The sequence below is a fragment of the Pogona vitticeps genome, chromosome 5, assembly GCF_051106095.1.
Source record: "Pogona vitticeps strain Pit_001003342236 chromosome 5, PviZW2.1, whole genome shotgun sequence".
NCBI classification, from domain to species: Eukaryota; Metazoa; Chordata; class Lepidosauria; order Squamata; family Agamidae; genus Pogona; species Pogona vitticeps.
Window position 1 is genome coordinate 67,799,542 of NC_135787.1, and position 18,196 is coordinate 67,817,737.

Below are 18,196 nucleotides of genomic sequence, written 5' to 3' on the forward strand. Positions count from 1 at the left end.
ACCGCATAGTGAGGTTAATCCGTTCCAGATTAACCTTCGCTATGGGAAAACATCGTTAAGCGGGACGGGGAAACCCATTGGAATGCATTAAACTTCGTTTAATGCGTTCCAAATGGGCCCAAAACTCACTGTTCTCCGATGTTTTCCCATGTTCCGGCGGCCATTTGGGTGTCCTGGCGGCCATTTTTGGTGTTCTGGCGGCCATTTTGGGTGTCCCGGTGGCCATTTTGGGTGTCCCGGCGGCCATTTTTGGTGGTCCAGTGGCCATTTTGGGTGTCCGGCGGCCATTTTGGAACCACCAAACAGCTGTTCCCCCATCGTAATGCGAGCATGCCCTCGCATTAGCGATGAGGAAATCCGCATCGCAATGCGGATTCATTGTTCAATGGTGCGCTCGTTATGCGAGGCACCACTGTATAAAGTTGGCAGGCACTAACTAGAAACCCAGTAGGAGCTAAAATTAGTAGATGACAATTTGTTTATCTTATCATGGCAACCAGATCTGTAGACCCAAGTCACTGTGTGACTCTGTCTAATGGTAGGGTCTTCTCTGGAATGCAGTTCCATTAAACAAAGGAAGGGCTACAGCAAAAGTGGGCAATGTGCAGGCTATGGGTTCCATGTGCCACCCTCCCCATTTTTGCACCTCCAGAGCTCTGTCGTCACCTTTTACACAAGCCAAGGACAATTGTGGAACTTTCAGAAAGCATGAGTTGCCTTTAAAATAAAGCATACTACTCTGCATCTCTTGTTTTAGTTTTAATAAAATAAAATAAAATAAAATTCTGGTTTGTTTGTTTTCTAACAGAAGGCAACTTCCAGCCATTTCATGTTTCAGGGAAAGGCATAGTGTCACCCTTAGGAAGTGAACAGCTTTGAATCTGCCAACATTGCTCACCTCGATGTTCCAATAAAAGAATTTTTTTCCTAGAGCAAAGAAGTGGATCATGGAGAGAGGAAATAAATGCAGCCACCTATACAGGTTTCAGACCATAATGAGTATGCTATCTAGCTGATCCACCACAAACCTATGGAACAGCTAGGCTGTGACTCATCTGTCTTTGGCGATACTTTGCAACTGTTTTGCTGCTTGCAAGTCAAGTTTTCTGATCTTTCAGGAAAACAATGGAAGAGAAACAGAGAACTGCGGTAACATTCTTTCAAAATGGCTTAGACAAAGTGAGTAAACAAAGCCTGGCTGTTCCACAGCCAATGTGTGACACTTCTAGTCTTCGAATCACACTGATCTGATTTTAAATATTATATAACATTTTATTTTCTCAGCTAAGCCTTCACCAATCTGGTACCCTCTAGCCCTGTTGGACAACAAGTTCCCACAGATCCAGTAGACAGTCCAATAACGACCGTGGTGATTGTGGATAATGGGTATTGTAGCCCAGAGCATCTGCAGTATTCACAGGCGTTTTGTTTACAACGCACAAGTTTGAAGGTGCCTTTTGTTTGAATATCAGACAAAAAACAAAACAGAAAAAAACATAATTACTATATTTTAATATGAGTTTTCATGGAATAGGTCCACTTCCTCATACATAAGAGTAAAACTATATGGCAATCATTTATAAATGGCCCCAAGACACAGTAGGGATACAGAGGACGAAGTGACAATGGCTGGTTAATATAGTAGACACAAATTGCAAATTCTGAGTCAATGTGGCATTTCACACTTGGTAATGATTTCAGACCCCGGTTGATATTCAGTTCTTTTAAGCAGTTTTCTGTCTCTTTGAAGCCTTATTCTGTAAAAAGTGGCAAAAGGAGTTGCTAAAGGAGTATCAGAGCCAGTATCGTAAAGTAGCTTAATAAGTGAGCCACTTCAGGATATTGGCAAATTATTCACTTACTCTACAATAATAATAATACTCTGCCTTGTCAAAATACCATCAACAGTCAAATCCACAGCAATGGCTTTGGTTCCAGGCACTCAACCAGCTGTTCAAGAGAAGGCAAATAAAATATATATTAAAAAAAAACTGATGCAGCGAAACAGCAATAGTCCATATGCAGTTTTGAGAAAAATCACTTCCCCAGCATCTTTGCCAAGCAAAGGAAGTGATTAATTTGCCAATATCCTGAAGTGACTCACTTGACAATACTGGCAGGAGTGATTTCCATGTGAACCACTGGGAATAAGAAGCAAGAGTCTAATCAAGCCCAACTGTTCCAAAATGGACTTCACTAGCTTGCTTCTTGCTGCTAGTGTAGCTGCACCCTTTGTTTGACTCCCAGTTCAGCCCTTTGTATGCCTTCACAGAAGGAGCAGAATGACTAAGATCTGGTATGTTTTGTTTACAAACGGATCATCCTCTGACGACCTAATGCTTTTCATCAGTAACATTTGAAAATATGACTTATTAAATAGAAAATTTAAAAATCCTCATATCTTAAGAGTTGGACATTAAGATCTTTTTTTTTCCCTTATTTTGGCAAGTGCTAATATATACATTTCTAAAAATATTTTTTTCTTGTAAAAGAATTACTTACCTGACTCTGGTGATTTGGGCTATTTCCATAGCTTCTTCAGTGAATATCTGCCTTGAGACCTGAACTGGCTGTTTCATGTTATTAGAATATATGCATAATCCACAATGTCATTCAACTACATCTGTTTTATATTTAGTTTTATTACAGTGGCAGTGGAGGAAGAGGTGTGAGGATGACTCACAGATAATACATGCACAGTGCATCCTTAGATATCAGTTTTAATGCACCTCCTACACAATGATGTATTCACATATAAATTCTGTTTTGGTGCCTAATTCTCAAGTAAAGACATTCAGTTACTTCTCTGAAGTTACCAACCAGCCTTGGCAGTGGCCAGATTGACTAGGGGATTCTGGCAGCTGTAGCCCAAAACAGTAATTTTGGAAGTTCGGGAGAGGCTGTTGGCTGAAGGATTCTCAGGAGAAGGTATCTGGAGGATTCTAGGAGCTGTAGCTATACTGGCTGGTGGCTACTAAGAGCCTGAGATTTACTTTTTCAAAACTCACGTGACAAGTGGTCAACTTAGGTGCACTAAATGGGCTGTCAAATAGGGAATGCAGATCTCTGGAATACATGGTATAGTGCGTTCTCAACTAGACTACAGCAGTGCTCTCAGTGTAAGCTACTTTTGAAAAACATGGGGGAGGTTTCTCATTGTGGTGGAGAACAGTATGTTTACATGTGCCCCAACCCACGTCTGCAGTCTGACCATCATGTGTTTCTTGCAGAAGGGTGGGCAACATGAGGCCCATGGGCTGCATGAAGCCCTCCAGGGGCATTTTTGTCACCTTCATCATCCCTGGAGGCTCCAACTCTACAAAATTTAATTTAATATAATGTCTTCCCCTTCAAAAAAAACCCTCTTCCATTTTCTCATGTTTTAAGGTCCATTACATTGGGATCCTTATGCTTCAGAATGTTGTTAATTGCTTCATGGGGTTAATTTTGTTGAGGGTGTAAGGGAGCTTTTTTAGGAAGGAGATATTAAATGATAAGTTAAACTACTTTTTTTTCCAGTTAGCAAAAACCCACTATAGCATCCTTAATCTTCCTTCAGTAGTAGCAGTAAGAATAACTTAAATATGCAAATCAGTGTATTTGACCACATCTCTCCACTTTAGTCCACCTCCCTTGGGAATGCAAATCTGAAAAATGATCCTCAGTCCTGCTGAAATGGCCCATCTCCGGTTTAGCACAAAGGTCTTCAGTAGGGCTTGTAAGCTTGTTTAGTTTAATAGTGACTCAGATCTTTTCACCAGTGTGACTTCCAACAACAATTGATTGTTACTGGTGTTCCCACTTTTAAAAATAAAAGTGTGCTTCTATTTTTAAAACCAAGTCATTTCCAACCTTTAGGCTGAACCCCTAAAGGAGAGATAGGAGAGGGAGCATTGCGATCTTAAGGAATTTGACATGTCTGGTGTCCTGCCATAATCTTGCTAGCAGGGAAGAAGTGTCAACAGGCTCTTTTATCCTTCTATAAGGAATTAGTCACTCTCTGCAGTGTTGTCACATTCAGACTGGTCCTGAGAGTCCATAGAACTGCTGGATAGCTCAGTGGTTTAAGTACTTGTCTTCGGAGCCAGAGTTTGGGAGTTGATTTTCCACTGTGCTTCTTTGACTGGGGCTGGATTCGATGGTTCATAGGGTTGCTTCCAGCTCTGCACCTCTAAGATGATGATTATGATTGGACTGCACACCTTGCTCATCCTGACCCTCTCCTGCCTAGCTTACTAACTCCCACCAACACTTGTTGGCCCTCTCAGAGATCAGAGTTCCATTTCCACATCTCTCCCTTCAGTGCCAAAACATCACTGACTGAAATCCTGTTGCTTTGATTAATAAGTTGCACTAAAATAGGCCCATTGATTCAGTGGAGATTGGGTGAGTCAACTCCATAAGTCCAATTGATTTGTGGCTTACTGGATTTCAGCAACAGAACGTGTTGAAGGACACTGAGAGGATAGATTCACTCTTTCCTGTTGGCCCCAGTGCTACTTCCGCATTAAATGCTTATCCCATGATCATTGTGGTCTTTTTCTAGCAATTTTATGGGAGTTCCACATAGCACTGTTGTCAACTTGTCTCTCTTCCGGGACTTTCTCTTAATGGGAAAATCTATTTTGCTTTTTTGGGGGGTGGGGGAAATTCTGCAGCTGAGCCTGTAAGGGTGTCTGGTTTACCAGAATTCTCAGTCATAGGAACTGTGTAGAGGCATTCCATTAAAAATGCCTCTGTAAATCTTTCCAGTAATAATGTTAAGTTATGCATGGTCTCAGGCTCTCTCAAGAAATGCTTCTGCCCCTTCCACTGATGACTTAGAGGATGATCAGAGAAGCTTATAGCTAGCTATTTGGTTCACTTTGGGTTCAGTTTGGTTTGCCTTATTTTCCAACAACCACATATATTTTAAGTAAGACCAATCCATCCCACCCCCTTTACAAACTGTTCCATTCCTTTCTGCCACAGCGCTATGGCCTCAGCTCTAGGGCTGCAGTTTAGTTGGTGGGATTGGGAGCACTCCTAGGCTGTCTAAGAAATTTAGAGTATTGTGGAAAGTGTAGTTCTTTGAGGTTTCCCTGTATATAGCCAAATGGACAGCAAAACTATACTTCCCACTATACCCTAAGCCTCATGGAAAATATTGGAGCAGGAAGTAGGCCCCAGAAAGCCTACTGTCCTACTCACCCAGGCAGCAGCAGTGGAGGCCTGGAGCAAGTAAGATAGCCATGGGGGGCCATTGGAGGGTGGCTTTCTGGGCTGAGGTAAAGGAAACAAAATTTCAATAGTGAAAGTGGCATTTTGTTTTGCATTGTGTAAGAGCAGTTCCCCAAACCATCCCATAATGAACCAGAAACTGGCCTGGTTTGTGGATTTCGTGCCCATCTCTACTTCTGATTATCCCATTCTGCAGTCTGTGTGGTTGCTTTCACTCCCAAAGAGAGCAGTGGGCAGCATTCTCTTTGGTGACAATTCCGTGATGTATGTAGTGGGTTGTGACAGTAGAAAGGATGGCAGAGAAGCCCTCTCCTCTATTTTCCTCTTCTCACAATTTTTAAAAAATAGTTGTATTGCTGTAGCACTATGCCACTTACTAAATTTAAACAAAAAAGGGGGTAGTTGTAATGGCCACAGCAGCAACAAAAGGCAGAGGAAGGGGCAAGGAAGTTGTTGTGGCCGGCCAAATGACATCTGCAACAACAGGCAGAGAAAGGGCCAGGGCAGGTTGCATCAATAATCAAGCGGGGGGGGGGAATTGGACTAACCTGAAGTGCTGTCTGGATCCTTCTCAAAGGAGAAGAAAATCCATGTGAATGGAAGGATTGCTCAAATGTGAGATAAAATAGATCAAACTGAAGATAAGAGCCTTTTAAATGTGACCAGAATCACTCCAAATTCCCCTGTCGAGTTGCACTCTTAGGATACTCTGGAGACACCTTCTTAAAGACCATCAGAGATGTTGCAACAGCAGATAAGATGGCTTTTATCTATTATGACTTCTTTGGTGACCACCCAGTGAGGCTAATCAAAAGTCGTAAAAGTAAGACTTCTGTGGTTAAAATTATTGGGTTTTATGCATTAGACTCTTGTTTTCTTGTGTGTTTTATCCTTGTTTTATATTAACTTCTATCATTTTAGGCAATGTATATTATCTGTTATTCCTGGGACTTGTTTAGCTGGGGAACAGAAAAACAACCAGTACAAAAGATAGATAGGAATGACAGACTCAGCTCTATGAGAAAGTCTGCTTTCTGCTGGTTCTTGTGGGTTTTTCGGGCTCTTTGGCCATGTTCTGAAGGTTGTTCTTCCTAACGTTTCGCCAGTCTCTGTGGCCGGCATCTTCAGAGGACAGCACTCTGTGCTCTCTGTGCCCAAAAAACCCACAACAACCATTAGATCCCAGCCGTGAAAGCCTTTGCGAATACATCTGCTTTCTGCATTGCAGCATGGGGGAGACCAAGCTTCTAAAATGCTATGTGGGAGGCGAACATCAACAGGGTTCAGCCTTATCCAGCATGGTGATGCTGTGTCATAAAGATTCTGCTGTTATGCACCTTATAAGTCACTTCTGATGATCCTCATGCGTTTTTGAAGACATATAAGATGGTCAAAGACTGGTGTACCACTCACACACACACACACACCAGTGAATTTTGGTAGGAAATCCTGGTATCTTGAGCCCTAGTCCAGTGCTCGACCCACTACACTGGTCCTCATCATAAAGACAAAAACTTGTCTAAGGCAAACAAAAGATGGCCACCCTACTTGCATCTTTTCAAAAGTGTGGTTCCAGATAAGAATTGCTTGTTAATAAAGTTAAAGGCTTTAATTTATGATAGGATAAAGTTTTAGCAGATTAATTGAGGCAGCAAATTTTAATTGGTAAGAACAAACGGATGGGCAAATACTGAAAGGTAACAGTCTTTTAGGGTTGCTAGCTTTATTTGTGTGCTTTATCATATAGAATGTAAAAGAACATAGTGGATTTAAAACAAAACTGAACATTAATTGATTCAGAAACTCATACAGCCGACAGGGACACTTGTTCTACTGGTGGAGGAGTTTTGTGACCTGTAGGCCAGAAGGCAACTTTTTCCAACTCTGAGATCAATTTGCTATGATAGCCAACTGCAGTGTGTATAAATACATAAGACATAACAGTTATCTTAAATAATTATAACATCATTAGGCATTTTTTAAAATTTCTTATTCATATCTTAGTGCCGTATAGAAAGACCTGGAAGAGCTTCTTCTTCTTTTTAAGTGTACATTTGATCATGTGGAAGTTATTAGTACAGTTCTTTTGTTTCATCAGGTCTGAGGAGTTTGGAATAACATGAAGCTACACTGGACCCATCTGGCTGAGAAGGAAAATCCCATTTAATTGCTCTTTTGCCAGAAAAAGTTAAATCACTTCCTGGGAATGCAATTAATTTAAAACATATGGAAACCATTGAGGAAGGTCCACAGTGAATTCAAAGCTATTTCTTAGGAGCAAGCATTTTTCATAAGTAACAGTAAGGCATGTTATCCTACTGGGCTGATAGTTAACAAAGTATGTTATTGGCATCTCCCACCCCCACTATGTCATATGGGGCTTGTCTGGAGAACTGATGGAATAATACTTTCTCACTCCAACTGTCTTTTTAAACAAAGTAAATAATCCTCTGTTCCCCCCCCCCTCTCTCCTTTTCTTTTAGGTTCATTCTTTTGAAAAGACTAGAGATTTTTTTTAAAAAAAAATTATTACACCAAATCTTTGCATACTTGACACCTTTAAGATTTTCCTCTTCATTTCTTAATTATATAACTTTAACATTGTATTTTCTGTCACAGCTCATCCAGGATATTGTTCCTCCCCTTTCCAGGTACAAAATACACTTGGATTGACAATTGAACCTTTGTTTTTACTCTGGCAATGGGAGAATATCCTCTACCTCATGCAGCAGATTAAGCCACATTGCACAAAGCTCTGTTCTCCAATACCTTAGTGCTACCACAACCCTGGATCAGGCACCTGAGGTAACAGCTTGGTATCCGTAATGGGGGGCTGGCCCCTTTTTTCCTATTCCAAGCCTGTCAAAGTTGGATAAATGCTGAAGATTTAAGGCTCAACTACACAGTATGAAATACTGCATCTCACAGCACCCTATTCCCCTCAAAATCAAACAGGAAATAAAGTGCTGGAGGAAGGTCTGTAATTCTTTCTCCCATATCATTTCTATAGTTTAAAACTCCCACCCCCTCTGCCACCCACCTGCCCCCTATCTGGTTCTGCTGCCACCACCTCCATTGTCGTTCCAGCTGCAAATGGGCGGTCTGATGCTGTGCAGCACTGGATCAGGGCCGTGTGGTGCCAAATCACCCATTTGCAGCCTCACGGCCTACCCTCTGTCCCTTTCCACTGCCCCTGCCTTTGACAAATTCGAACCAACCCAGACCAACATGAACCAATGAAGCAGTGATTTTTGACAAACTTCGTAGTTCGTTGTTCGGTTTGTGCCCATCTCTACTGCAAAATAATAAGGGATCGATTAAGGAGCCAAGTCAGTAGCCTGCAGTAGTTGGTGGCCTGCAGAAGAAGAAGAAAGAAAGAGAGGAACTGGAAACAAGCTTAAAAACCAGGAGAGAAAAGAACACTGTTCGGTATGTCTGTGCTCACTAATGAACTGGAAATAGAAGAAAATAAAAATGAAACACAGTGGATAGTGCAAATTAGGTATTCTGCTAAACTCATTCTTATAGTTCAGATATTCCCTTAAGAGCCTTGGTCTACAGTCTTTCTGGAAAATCTCATGAGATGGTTTGGGATCCGACATCCTATATTCTATCTTTTGAACTCTACCATCACTACTGCTACTTTCTTTATCCCCATTTTTTGAGATTCCTTCATCCTATGTTTGGGCATTGAGCAGCTACCAGGGAAAGAGCCTTGTTGATAGTGATTTTCCATCTCTGAAATCCCAAGGGAGATCTCCCTGGCATCCTCACTAGTACCATTTAGATATTTATTTATTATTTATTTATTTATTTATTTGTTTGTTTGTTTGTTTGTTTGTTTGTTTGTTTGTTTGTTTGTTTGATTGATTGATTGATTGATTGATTGATTGATTGATTGATTGATTGATTGATTGATTGATTGATTGATTGATTGATATGCCGCCTACTCTACCCAAAGGTCTCTGGACGGCTTACAACAATATGAGACTAAGACTAAGATCTTCCTCTTCTGGCAAGCTTCAATAATATTTGTATTTTTGTCTTTATTCTCAAATTCCTTTTCTGTTGCTGGCTTCTCACATTCTTCGCATGATAATATTGTTTTGATTTGTTCAGATTTAAAATAAAATGGATCCTTCTTGAAAATATTTTTAAACTGCTTTTGCCTATTAGGCAGTATATAAACATTTTACATAAAAAAATACATTTACCTCTGATTTGCAAATGAGGGAGGGCAACCTGCACCTCCCGGTGATATGGGTTTGCCCTGGGGGGAAGATGGCTGTGTTTGTGAATTCCTGACATTACATGTCTATTTTTAAAATGTATTTTATTTATTTACCCTGCTGCCAGTTTTATTTGTTTGCATTTAAATGCCTCCAAGGGAGTGAGGTTTCTTTCTTTTCAGTTCTGTGTTTTCCAGCCTTAGGAACATAGAAAGCAATTTTACACTGAGTCAGACCATTGCTCCATTTTCCCTTTGACTGGCAGCAGTCCTCCAAATTACCAGGAAGGCTACTTTTGTGGTTTCCCACCCAAATATTAAGCCAGGTCTGACCCTGCTTAGGAAAATGTGTGATGTGTTGCCAAGTCAATTCCAGCTTCTAATGACAGTTGCCGGGTTTCCAAAGTATGTGCGATATTTAAGGTGCAGTTTTACCAGTGCCGCCCTCCAGCGAGTTTCCATGGCCAACTGGAGATTTATTCCAGGATCTCTTCACTCAAAGTCTTGTACTCTATCCACTATAATGCACTGATACTTACAAAGCAATAAATCTTACAATTTAAAGAGTGATCTGATAAGATAGGTCTCAGAGATATAAAGACGTCTAGATGCTATTGGACCACAACTCCTACCACCACTCACTACTGGCCATGTATGTTAGGACTGATGGGAGCTTCTGGTCAACAGCATCAGGAGAGCCTTACGTTCCCCAGTGCTCCTGTGGAGTCATTATATCCAAAACCTAAAAATGTGTAACTGTGTCACTGGTCATAAATAAATCTAATAAAATTTGTTTTAATGACGCTTATGGAGTTTTATCATTGACTGACGTCAACTTTCCATTCCTTTATTTGGTTTTATGCTCATTTTAGTTCATACCACATCACCGTTTTAGCTTCAGTGTGATTACAGAGGCCAGAAATAGACATTAGTTAGAGCCCATAATTAGAGCTGAATGAATGTTAACATTGCAAAGAGGTGATTGAAGCAATATTTCCATGTTTGTGAAATCAGACTTAAGAGGAATCCCATGCTTGAATCCTGAAAAGCACCAAATAAAATAAACTAATTTACATTATCCCACAGGTGTGAGAAGCTTGTGATGTGACACTCAAGCCCCTTATATTTTCCTCTTCTATCACAATGGAATCATTCTATGATTCAATGATAAGCTGTCTCTAACATCTGTTTCTAGCTATTGGGTTTATTGTAGAGGCTTCAGTTTTCTTTGAAACCTTTATGATGCCAGAGCATGTGAATGTGATTTATTATTAGTAAGATTGCCATAACCCAGTGGTCCCCATTGGGTGGCCTAATTGGCACCTTATAGAAAATAAGACAGCATCATTTGTATAATATGCAAACTCCACATTGTGCAAACTAAGCTCATTAATTGCTGCATTGTTTTTCTAATGATATGTTTCATGTTTGGTGTGATGTATATAGTAACCAGTGATATGAGAGAAACAGTATAGTGTAAGTTTTAGAATGTTCAGACAGTTCAGTGAGTTCGAGTATTCATCCTGGTGGAAACAATGTGCAGAAATTAAAGACTCCTGCATCCCACATCCCCCAATGCCCTTCCCTTGATGAAAGGGACTTCATGGGAGTCTTGGGATCTTTGGGGTGGAGGTGGGGGAATCAGAAATGTGTTGCTTTTGAAAAACTACTGTGGCCAATGATGAAATGGAATGTCAGCCAATAATGCTTTATCACACACAGGAGATTCTGGTGATATGCTCAGGCAATGGCTGCTGGTTTGTTTGTTTTTTGCCATCAGTTCTTACACCAGGGAATTACATTGAGAAAGAAAGAAAGAAAGAAAGAAAGAAAGAAAGAAAGAATGAATGAATGAATGAATGAATGAATGAATGAATGAATGAATGAATGAATGAAAGTTAGTTAGTTAGTTAGTTAGTTAGTTAGTTAGTTAGTTAGTTAGTTAGTTCAGAATCCAGACCAGCTGGTGGGTTAAATGGGCAGGGTGTGGCATGGCTCAAATCTGGGTAAAACAGGTTAATATGGAAATCCCATCTATTATTAGTATGGATCAAGTAAAACATAGGGAGAAGTACACATGAGAGCAGAGAAATGTGTTTTACAGAGAAAGCACAAGTACACACCCTTTTCAGATGCACAGGGGCTTTCTACAGACTTCTGAATTTCCATTAGTCATTGGTAAAATGTGCCCCTAAAATGCTGTTCCCACCTACCCAAACTTAAGTGACATTCACTTTCCAACTGAAGATCTGAGAAGATCTTGAGAAAGGAAGAGAGGTGGCCATGTAATCATTCAGTAATCCCTCACTGTGGAACTCCTTCTCATAGGAGACGAGACTGGCCCCATCTTTGTTGTTCTTCCTCAAGCAGGTGAAGACCTATATCTTCAGGCAAGCTTTTCCTTAGCGACTGGTTATCTAAGAGGGATATAAAAATTGGAATGCTTAATATTTTGTTGCTTTTAATCTGTTTTAATACTGTTTTTATTTAACATTTTTAATACATTGTTTCTTTCATTCTTTTTTACTTTTTGAAAACATTTTTGTTTTTAGCTATCTTTTTTTATGATATAAGCCCCTTAGAGCCTTTTATGGAGAAAAAGTGGGGTAAAAATATTTTAAACAAACAATACACATTTTGATTTTAGAATTTTATTTCTGAAAATATTATCTGTTTGGTTTCTTTTTCAGGCTGTACCAGTTATTACTGAAAGGGAGAAGGCTGGTGAGTAAATGCTGGGACACTTGTTTTTGTTTTTATCTTGAATTTATTCTTGTATAGCATCCTCTTATGGCTTCTTATGGAAAAAAGCAGGCTTGAAGTGCAGTTTTAGGCAAAGTATAAGTTATAACCATACAGTTTTGTTACCTGTGTGTAAGTTTTGTCACAAGGAGGAAAAGTGGCCCATAAGGATAGTAAAGAATGAAGAATCTCGATATGCTCAGAATGAAGAATTTTGATATGACTTCTGTTCTAAGTCAGGAGGTGGGGAATAATATCACATGTATTGTTTTTTTAATGGTCAGTAACAAAGAAATAAGAAGTCTTCAAGACTGGTTGTTGGTTGATGCTTTATGTTTTGTGTGGAGAAAAAAGTTTCAGATCAATTTGGCAGACAATTTTAGGATGTTAAATGCTTTCTGTTGGATTGATGTGCTGTAGTGCATTCTCTGTATAGCTGGAAATTACAATTTGGGAGGTCTGGAAGCTCTTTCTCTGATGTGGATATTTTCAGTGTAATGTTTAAGTACATTCTAACTGTGGCTTTTGTAAAATCATTGAGGCTACAGAAAAAAAAATCAGAAAGCAAGCCAATTTTCATATGCAAAGGGAGAAAAAAAAACCCATTGATTTGGAACCACATCTAGCCTGACTCACTGTAGACTCTGTGGCCAAATCCAGTTGCTAGTTACAACTGGACAAAACCAATTTAATCAATAGGATTTATGGACACTGACATAATATAGCAGTTTATTCAATCGGTCTTCTCTGGTTGGGACTATGATTGGTTTTAGACAATTGAAATCAATGAGACCTCCTTTAGTCATTTTTCAGAGCGAGAGTCATTAGATAGCTACAGCAAAAACAACGAAGAGCCTTATGACATCAATTCTAGGGCGTTTGTGTTGTCACCAGCAAATGTTTTGTGAACAGCCACTGTTGATAATGTGATTGTTATTGCCTATACTTTCCGCAACTCCTTTTCAAATTGTTACAGGGGCAATATGCATCTTTATTTGAGTACCAATGTTTGAATACATTTGAGCAGTTAGCATGTATTTAACATATGTTTAGTTCATATCTCTTTGATTCCTTCTGACAGATACTCTCATGCGTTTTTCACTTTATAAAAGAATATAGTCTTCATATAGATGGCTAATTTCCTAAAATGCCTTGTCAAACCTTTTGAAATGTTATGATTTTTCAGTGTAAGAAATCGAATGAATCATCCATCCATCCAAAATGCACAGCGTCCTGGGCAGAGCATTGAGAGTAGATTCCTCCCCACTCCCCTTTGGACATAGATCTCCAGCAATGTACTGCAGTTGGATAGTAGTGATTTCCACAAGACGGTTCACTGGTTTAATAGATAAAGGGGAGCAAACCCAGCCCCTGTTCCCTCCCAGTCCTTCTGCTACTCTTCTTTCATCATAAACTGGTCATTTTCTGTAGCACCTCTGATCTGGAAGTAGAAAAATACAGACAATGGAAAAGAACCTTAACTGCAGGCAGCTTCTTCCAGTCTTTAATCATAAGTGTCAAGCAGCTTCACTGTGCCACCACATGGAGACAGGAACTGAAGCCTATAAAGTGACAGAGTGATGACAAGATAGGTCAGGCTTCAATACATGAGCTCTCAGCATGAAAGCCTTTCAAAAGTCACTAGCAACATGTTCTTCTGTCAGTAAACAAGATCCTTTTTTTTAACTGCCTGGTGAGCTGGAGGAAATGTTTAAAATCTGATCTAACTGGCATTCTAGGAAGAAAGCACTAAAGCTTCTAATCGCTTTTTCAAAGTGTTTGAACTGGATTATCTCTCCCTTTTATTTCTTCCAATCTAGTTTGGGATTTAAGGCTGGCAGCATCTCAAGTACTCTTGTTCCGTACAGCTTTGTTAGATAAGACTGGAAGGCTAGTTTGCTCTTTAAACAAGAGATGTCAGCTCTTCTGTGTGAAACAGGCACAGAAGTGAGAATAATGCAGGTGGTTTGTGTAAATAATTTTTTTTAAAAAAACTGCCTTTCCTGTAAAAGGGATTTAAGCACGTGTATACAAATATTCACAGAAGAAAATTTCTCTCTGCAAGGGTAGCCCAATATTTTGCCGCCTTAGGGGAAGAACAAGAAGGTACTCACTCCCACTCCATGCACAAAAGCTGACTAGAATGGAAACTCAACCTTTCTTCAGCACTAGGGATGTTTGTTGCATTGGAAAGCATCAGGCCTGTGTCAGAATTGCAGAGTAAGCTGCAAAGTAGACCACTCTCTCCTCTTGTGCCTTGCTTGCTCCCACATCAAAGATCTGAGACAACTGTATTATTTTGTCTAATGGTAGGGCCGGTCCTTGCCTAGTTGTTTCCTATTAGTATTTATCCCAGGCGAGAATATGGATGAAGAAGAATTGGGAAAGCGAAGATGAATGAGAGATCTTGTTAGCAGAATATGCCATCAACATGTAGTGGGATGGTACAGTATGGCACGGGCAATAAAGTCTTTCTCCTCTTCCTTGTCTTAGCCCTTCATTCATAGGAGCTTGAAGAAGTTACCTGTTGACCCTCAATTCCCAGAATACCCAGCCATCATGGCCACTAGTCATGCTGGCTAGGTTCTGGGGATTTGGTTCCAAAAAAGTAACTTTTCCAAACTTTGCATAAGAATAAAATCTGCAAAAGCCCATACTGAATATAAACACATATGCAATACAACAACGCTTAGGGTTGTCTTTTTCTTTCATTTTTTAAAAGAGCATTTTAACCCTTCTATATCCGTATAAGACTCAAGTTATACAGTCATGTGAAAAAGAAAGTACACCCTCTTTGAATTATATAGTTTTACATCTCAAGATATCACAAAAATCATCCGACCCTTAGCAGATCTGAAAGTTAGGTAAATACAACCTCAAATGAACAACAACACATGACATATGACACTGTGTCATGATTTATTTTACAAAAATAAAGCCATATGTAAAAAACTAAGTACACCCTTATTGCTTCCATAAGAATTAAGAGGTTAAGTAGTCGTCAGGTGCTGCTAACCAAATGCCCTTGAGTAACTGATCATCAGCAAGTGTGATCACCTCTATAAAAGCTGGTGTGTTAGTAGTTTCCTGGTCTTGAGCATTCAGCTGTGTGTTAACACAACGCCAAGGAAGAAACACATCAGCAATGATGGTAGAGAAGCAATTGTTGCTTCCCATCAATCTGGCAAGGGTTGAAAGGCCACCTCCAAACAATTTAAAGTCCATCATCATTCTGCAGTGAGGAAGATTATTCACAAGTGGAAAACATTCAAGACAGTTGCCAATCTTCCCAGAAGTGGACTTCCAATTCACCCCAAGGTCAGACGGTGCAATGCTCAGAGAAACTGCAAAAAAATCCCAAGAGTTCCATCTCAGGCTCTACAGGTCTTAGTTAGCATGTTAAATGTTAAAGTTCATGATAGTACAATTAGAAAAAGATTGAACAAGTATGGTTGGTTTGGAAGGGTTTCCAGAATAAAGCCTCATCGCCCAAAAAAGAACATGGCAACACAGCTTAGGTTTGCAAAATTGCATCTGGACAAACCACAAGACTTCTGGAACAATGTCCCTTGGACAGATGAGGCCAAAATGGAGATGTATGGCCATAATGCAGAGCACCACGTTTGGTGAAAACCAAGCATAACTTATCAGCACAAATACCTCATACTGGCTGTCAAGCACAGTGGTGGAGGGGTGATGATTTGGACTTGTTTTGCAGCCACAGAATCTGGGCCCATTGAGTGATGAAACAGAACAATAATCCTATGCACCATCAAATCTACAACAAAATGACTGAAAATGAAAAAATCAAGGTGTTTCAATGGCCCAGTCAAAGTCCAGACCTCAACCTGATTGAAATGCTCTGGTGGGACCTTAAGAGAGCCACAAATGTCCGCAAACCTCAATGAACTGAAGCAACGTTGTAAAGAAGAGTGAGCCAACATTCCTCCACAATGATATGAGGGGCTGAAACAGTCGTACAGAAAATGATTACTTCAAGTTATTACTGCTAAACGTGGTGCTGCAAGCTACTGAATCATAAGGTGTACTTAGTTTTTCACCCCACCTTCTCAATTTTGACTTTATTTTTATTAAATAAATCATGACACCGTGTAATATGTCATGAGTTGCTGTTCATCTGAGGTTGTATTTACCTGCTATTCAAATCAGCTAAGGACCAGATGATTTTTATTATGTCCTGTCACATAAAACCATAGAATTCAAAGAGGGTGTACTTTTTCACATGACTGTATATTCCTTTTTTTTATGAGAACTGTACATTGGCTTTAACTGTGAACCACTTCAGAACTTTTATACAGTATCAACTCTGATATGTTAGGTTTCAGGTTCTGTGGTGAGCAACCCAGAAACTCGACCACCATTTCTTTCCTGAAGTGAATAGTTTCCACCAGATTGTCACATCGCATTATCTTTCCCAGTCCTATTTCTTGAGCTGAACCAAATACTAATGAATTCCAATGGCCACATAATTGCATTAGTTGCCTTGTGGACATTCATGTGCTACAGGAAAAATGAAGACAGTCAGAGGTCCTGATCATTAATGTTGCATGTAAGGGGCGGTGATGAATTTTTCCCACTTACCAGAAGAGGAGAGACTTCTGGCTTTCAGTGAACTCTTGCTTTAGCCTTTTGAAGCTCATGAATGCCTTTCTAGGTTAATACAGTACCCATCGGATCTGACTGACCCAAATATTAGGACTACTTGAGATGGCAAATGCTAAGAGTAGTGTTGGGTTATTGTTCCTTCTGAGCCCTTCTGCTGCCGTCCTCTGTTACAAAAAGAAGAAGGAGATGTGTGTAACATGTGCACCCAGAGTAGTTGCTTGACATTAGATGGAAAGGGTGGAAATGTAATTAATTAATATGGCCTCCCCATACTTCCTATGCTAAGTAAGCTGGCTGCCCTCAGCTACAATATTTGAAGTTGATCCATTACTAGTTTTAGAAGTGGGGTTCAATTGCTAGTGTAGTCACCTACAGTATATAAAAGGAGCCCCAGTCAGGGATATACTATCTCTTTCATGGAGGTTGCTTTCAGAAATGCTTAGAATGTTCTGTCCATGAAACCTATGAACCCGAGGTCCTCTTGCCTGGTATAGACAGATCTGCCTCCCTTTCAAAAAAAAGTTGGCATAAGGAGTAAAAGGATTTTTCTTCGGTAAATGAAGTACACACAGGCACCTCCTTCTTCCAGCTCCTGCTTGGAGGCAGTGATTATCATGACTGACCTTCAACATTTTGCTCCTTGAACTGGAGCTGCTGATGGCACCTCCTTCCTAACCCCATCCATGGCGAATAGTACCAATGGCTGACCAATGGCTGGCCAAGGTATTTTGGCATCTGAGGCAAAAAGCCACATGAACATCTTCCTTTCTTCCCAGCAAGAAAGGTACAGTAACACAAATTAAATTACAGTACTAGAAATTTGCTCCTTCTTCATGGTACCAGTAATCTCACTCTCAAACAGAAGGGCCAGCTGGTGGTTTCACTTGCTACATTCAGAGCACTTTAGTTCTGTGTTCCAGTTAAATATAACAACTGAAGTGTGAGTGCTATTTCACAATTGTTCCAATCCTGGCAGCAGGCTGGCCTTGGCCAATGGGAACTTCAATTTATCTGGCAGTAGGAACAGCAAGAGATCAGGACCCAGGGTAACAACTGTAGATGTCAGCTCAGCTGCGAGGCCTGGAACTGTCTCTGGACATGACCGGGGCATATGTGGTCTGGGTGGGTGGGGATATTCTATTCTGTTTTGTTCTCCCCTCTTCTAAGTGTTAATTTTTAGTTTACGTTATGGTTTGTTTTTCTGATTGTTTATTTGATTTTATTTGTTAATCCTTGTCACTATTTATTAGTTATTTTTTAGTTTATTATTTTTTTCTCCTTTTGTTTGGCATGAAGTGGAAGGCTTGCCCTCCCAGAGGGGGTCTCTCCAACATCAGGGTGATCTCTGGCAGAGGGAGGTATGGTATAGGTGCAGTAGCC

The 18,196-nt window shown here is 40.1% G+C and overlaps 1 protein-coding gene across 2 annotated transcripts in view; it reads left to right on the forward strand.

Annotated features, from left to right (window-relative positions):
* The window catches only part of LOC144589603 (rho GTPase-activating protein 7-like), a 144,376-nt gene extending 127,779 nt beyond the window's left edge, over window positions 1-16,597 (forward strand). For both annotated transcript variants that reach the window (XM_078394646.1, XM_078394645.1), the window contains exon 5: window positions 12,139-16,597. In XM_078394646.1, the coding sequence (XP_078250772.1) occupies window positions 12,139-12,180 (42 nt within the window). In that variant the 3' untranslated portion in view covers window positions 12,181-16,597. The remainder of the gene's footprint in view (window positions 1-12,138) is intronic.
* Window positions 16,598-18,196: the final 1,599 nt, after the last annotated feature.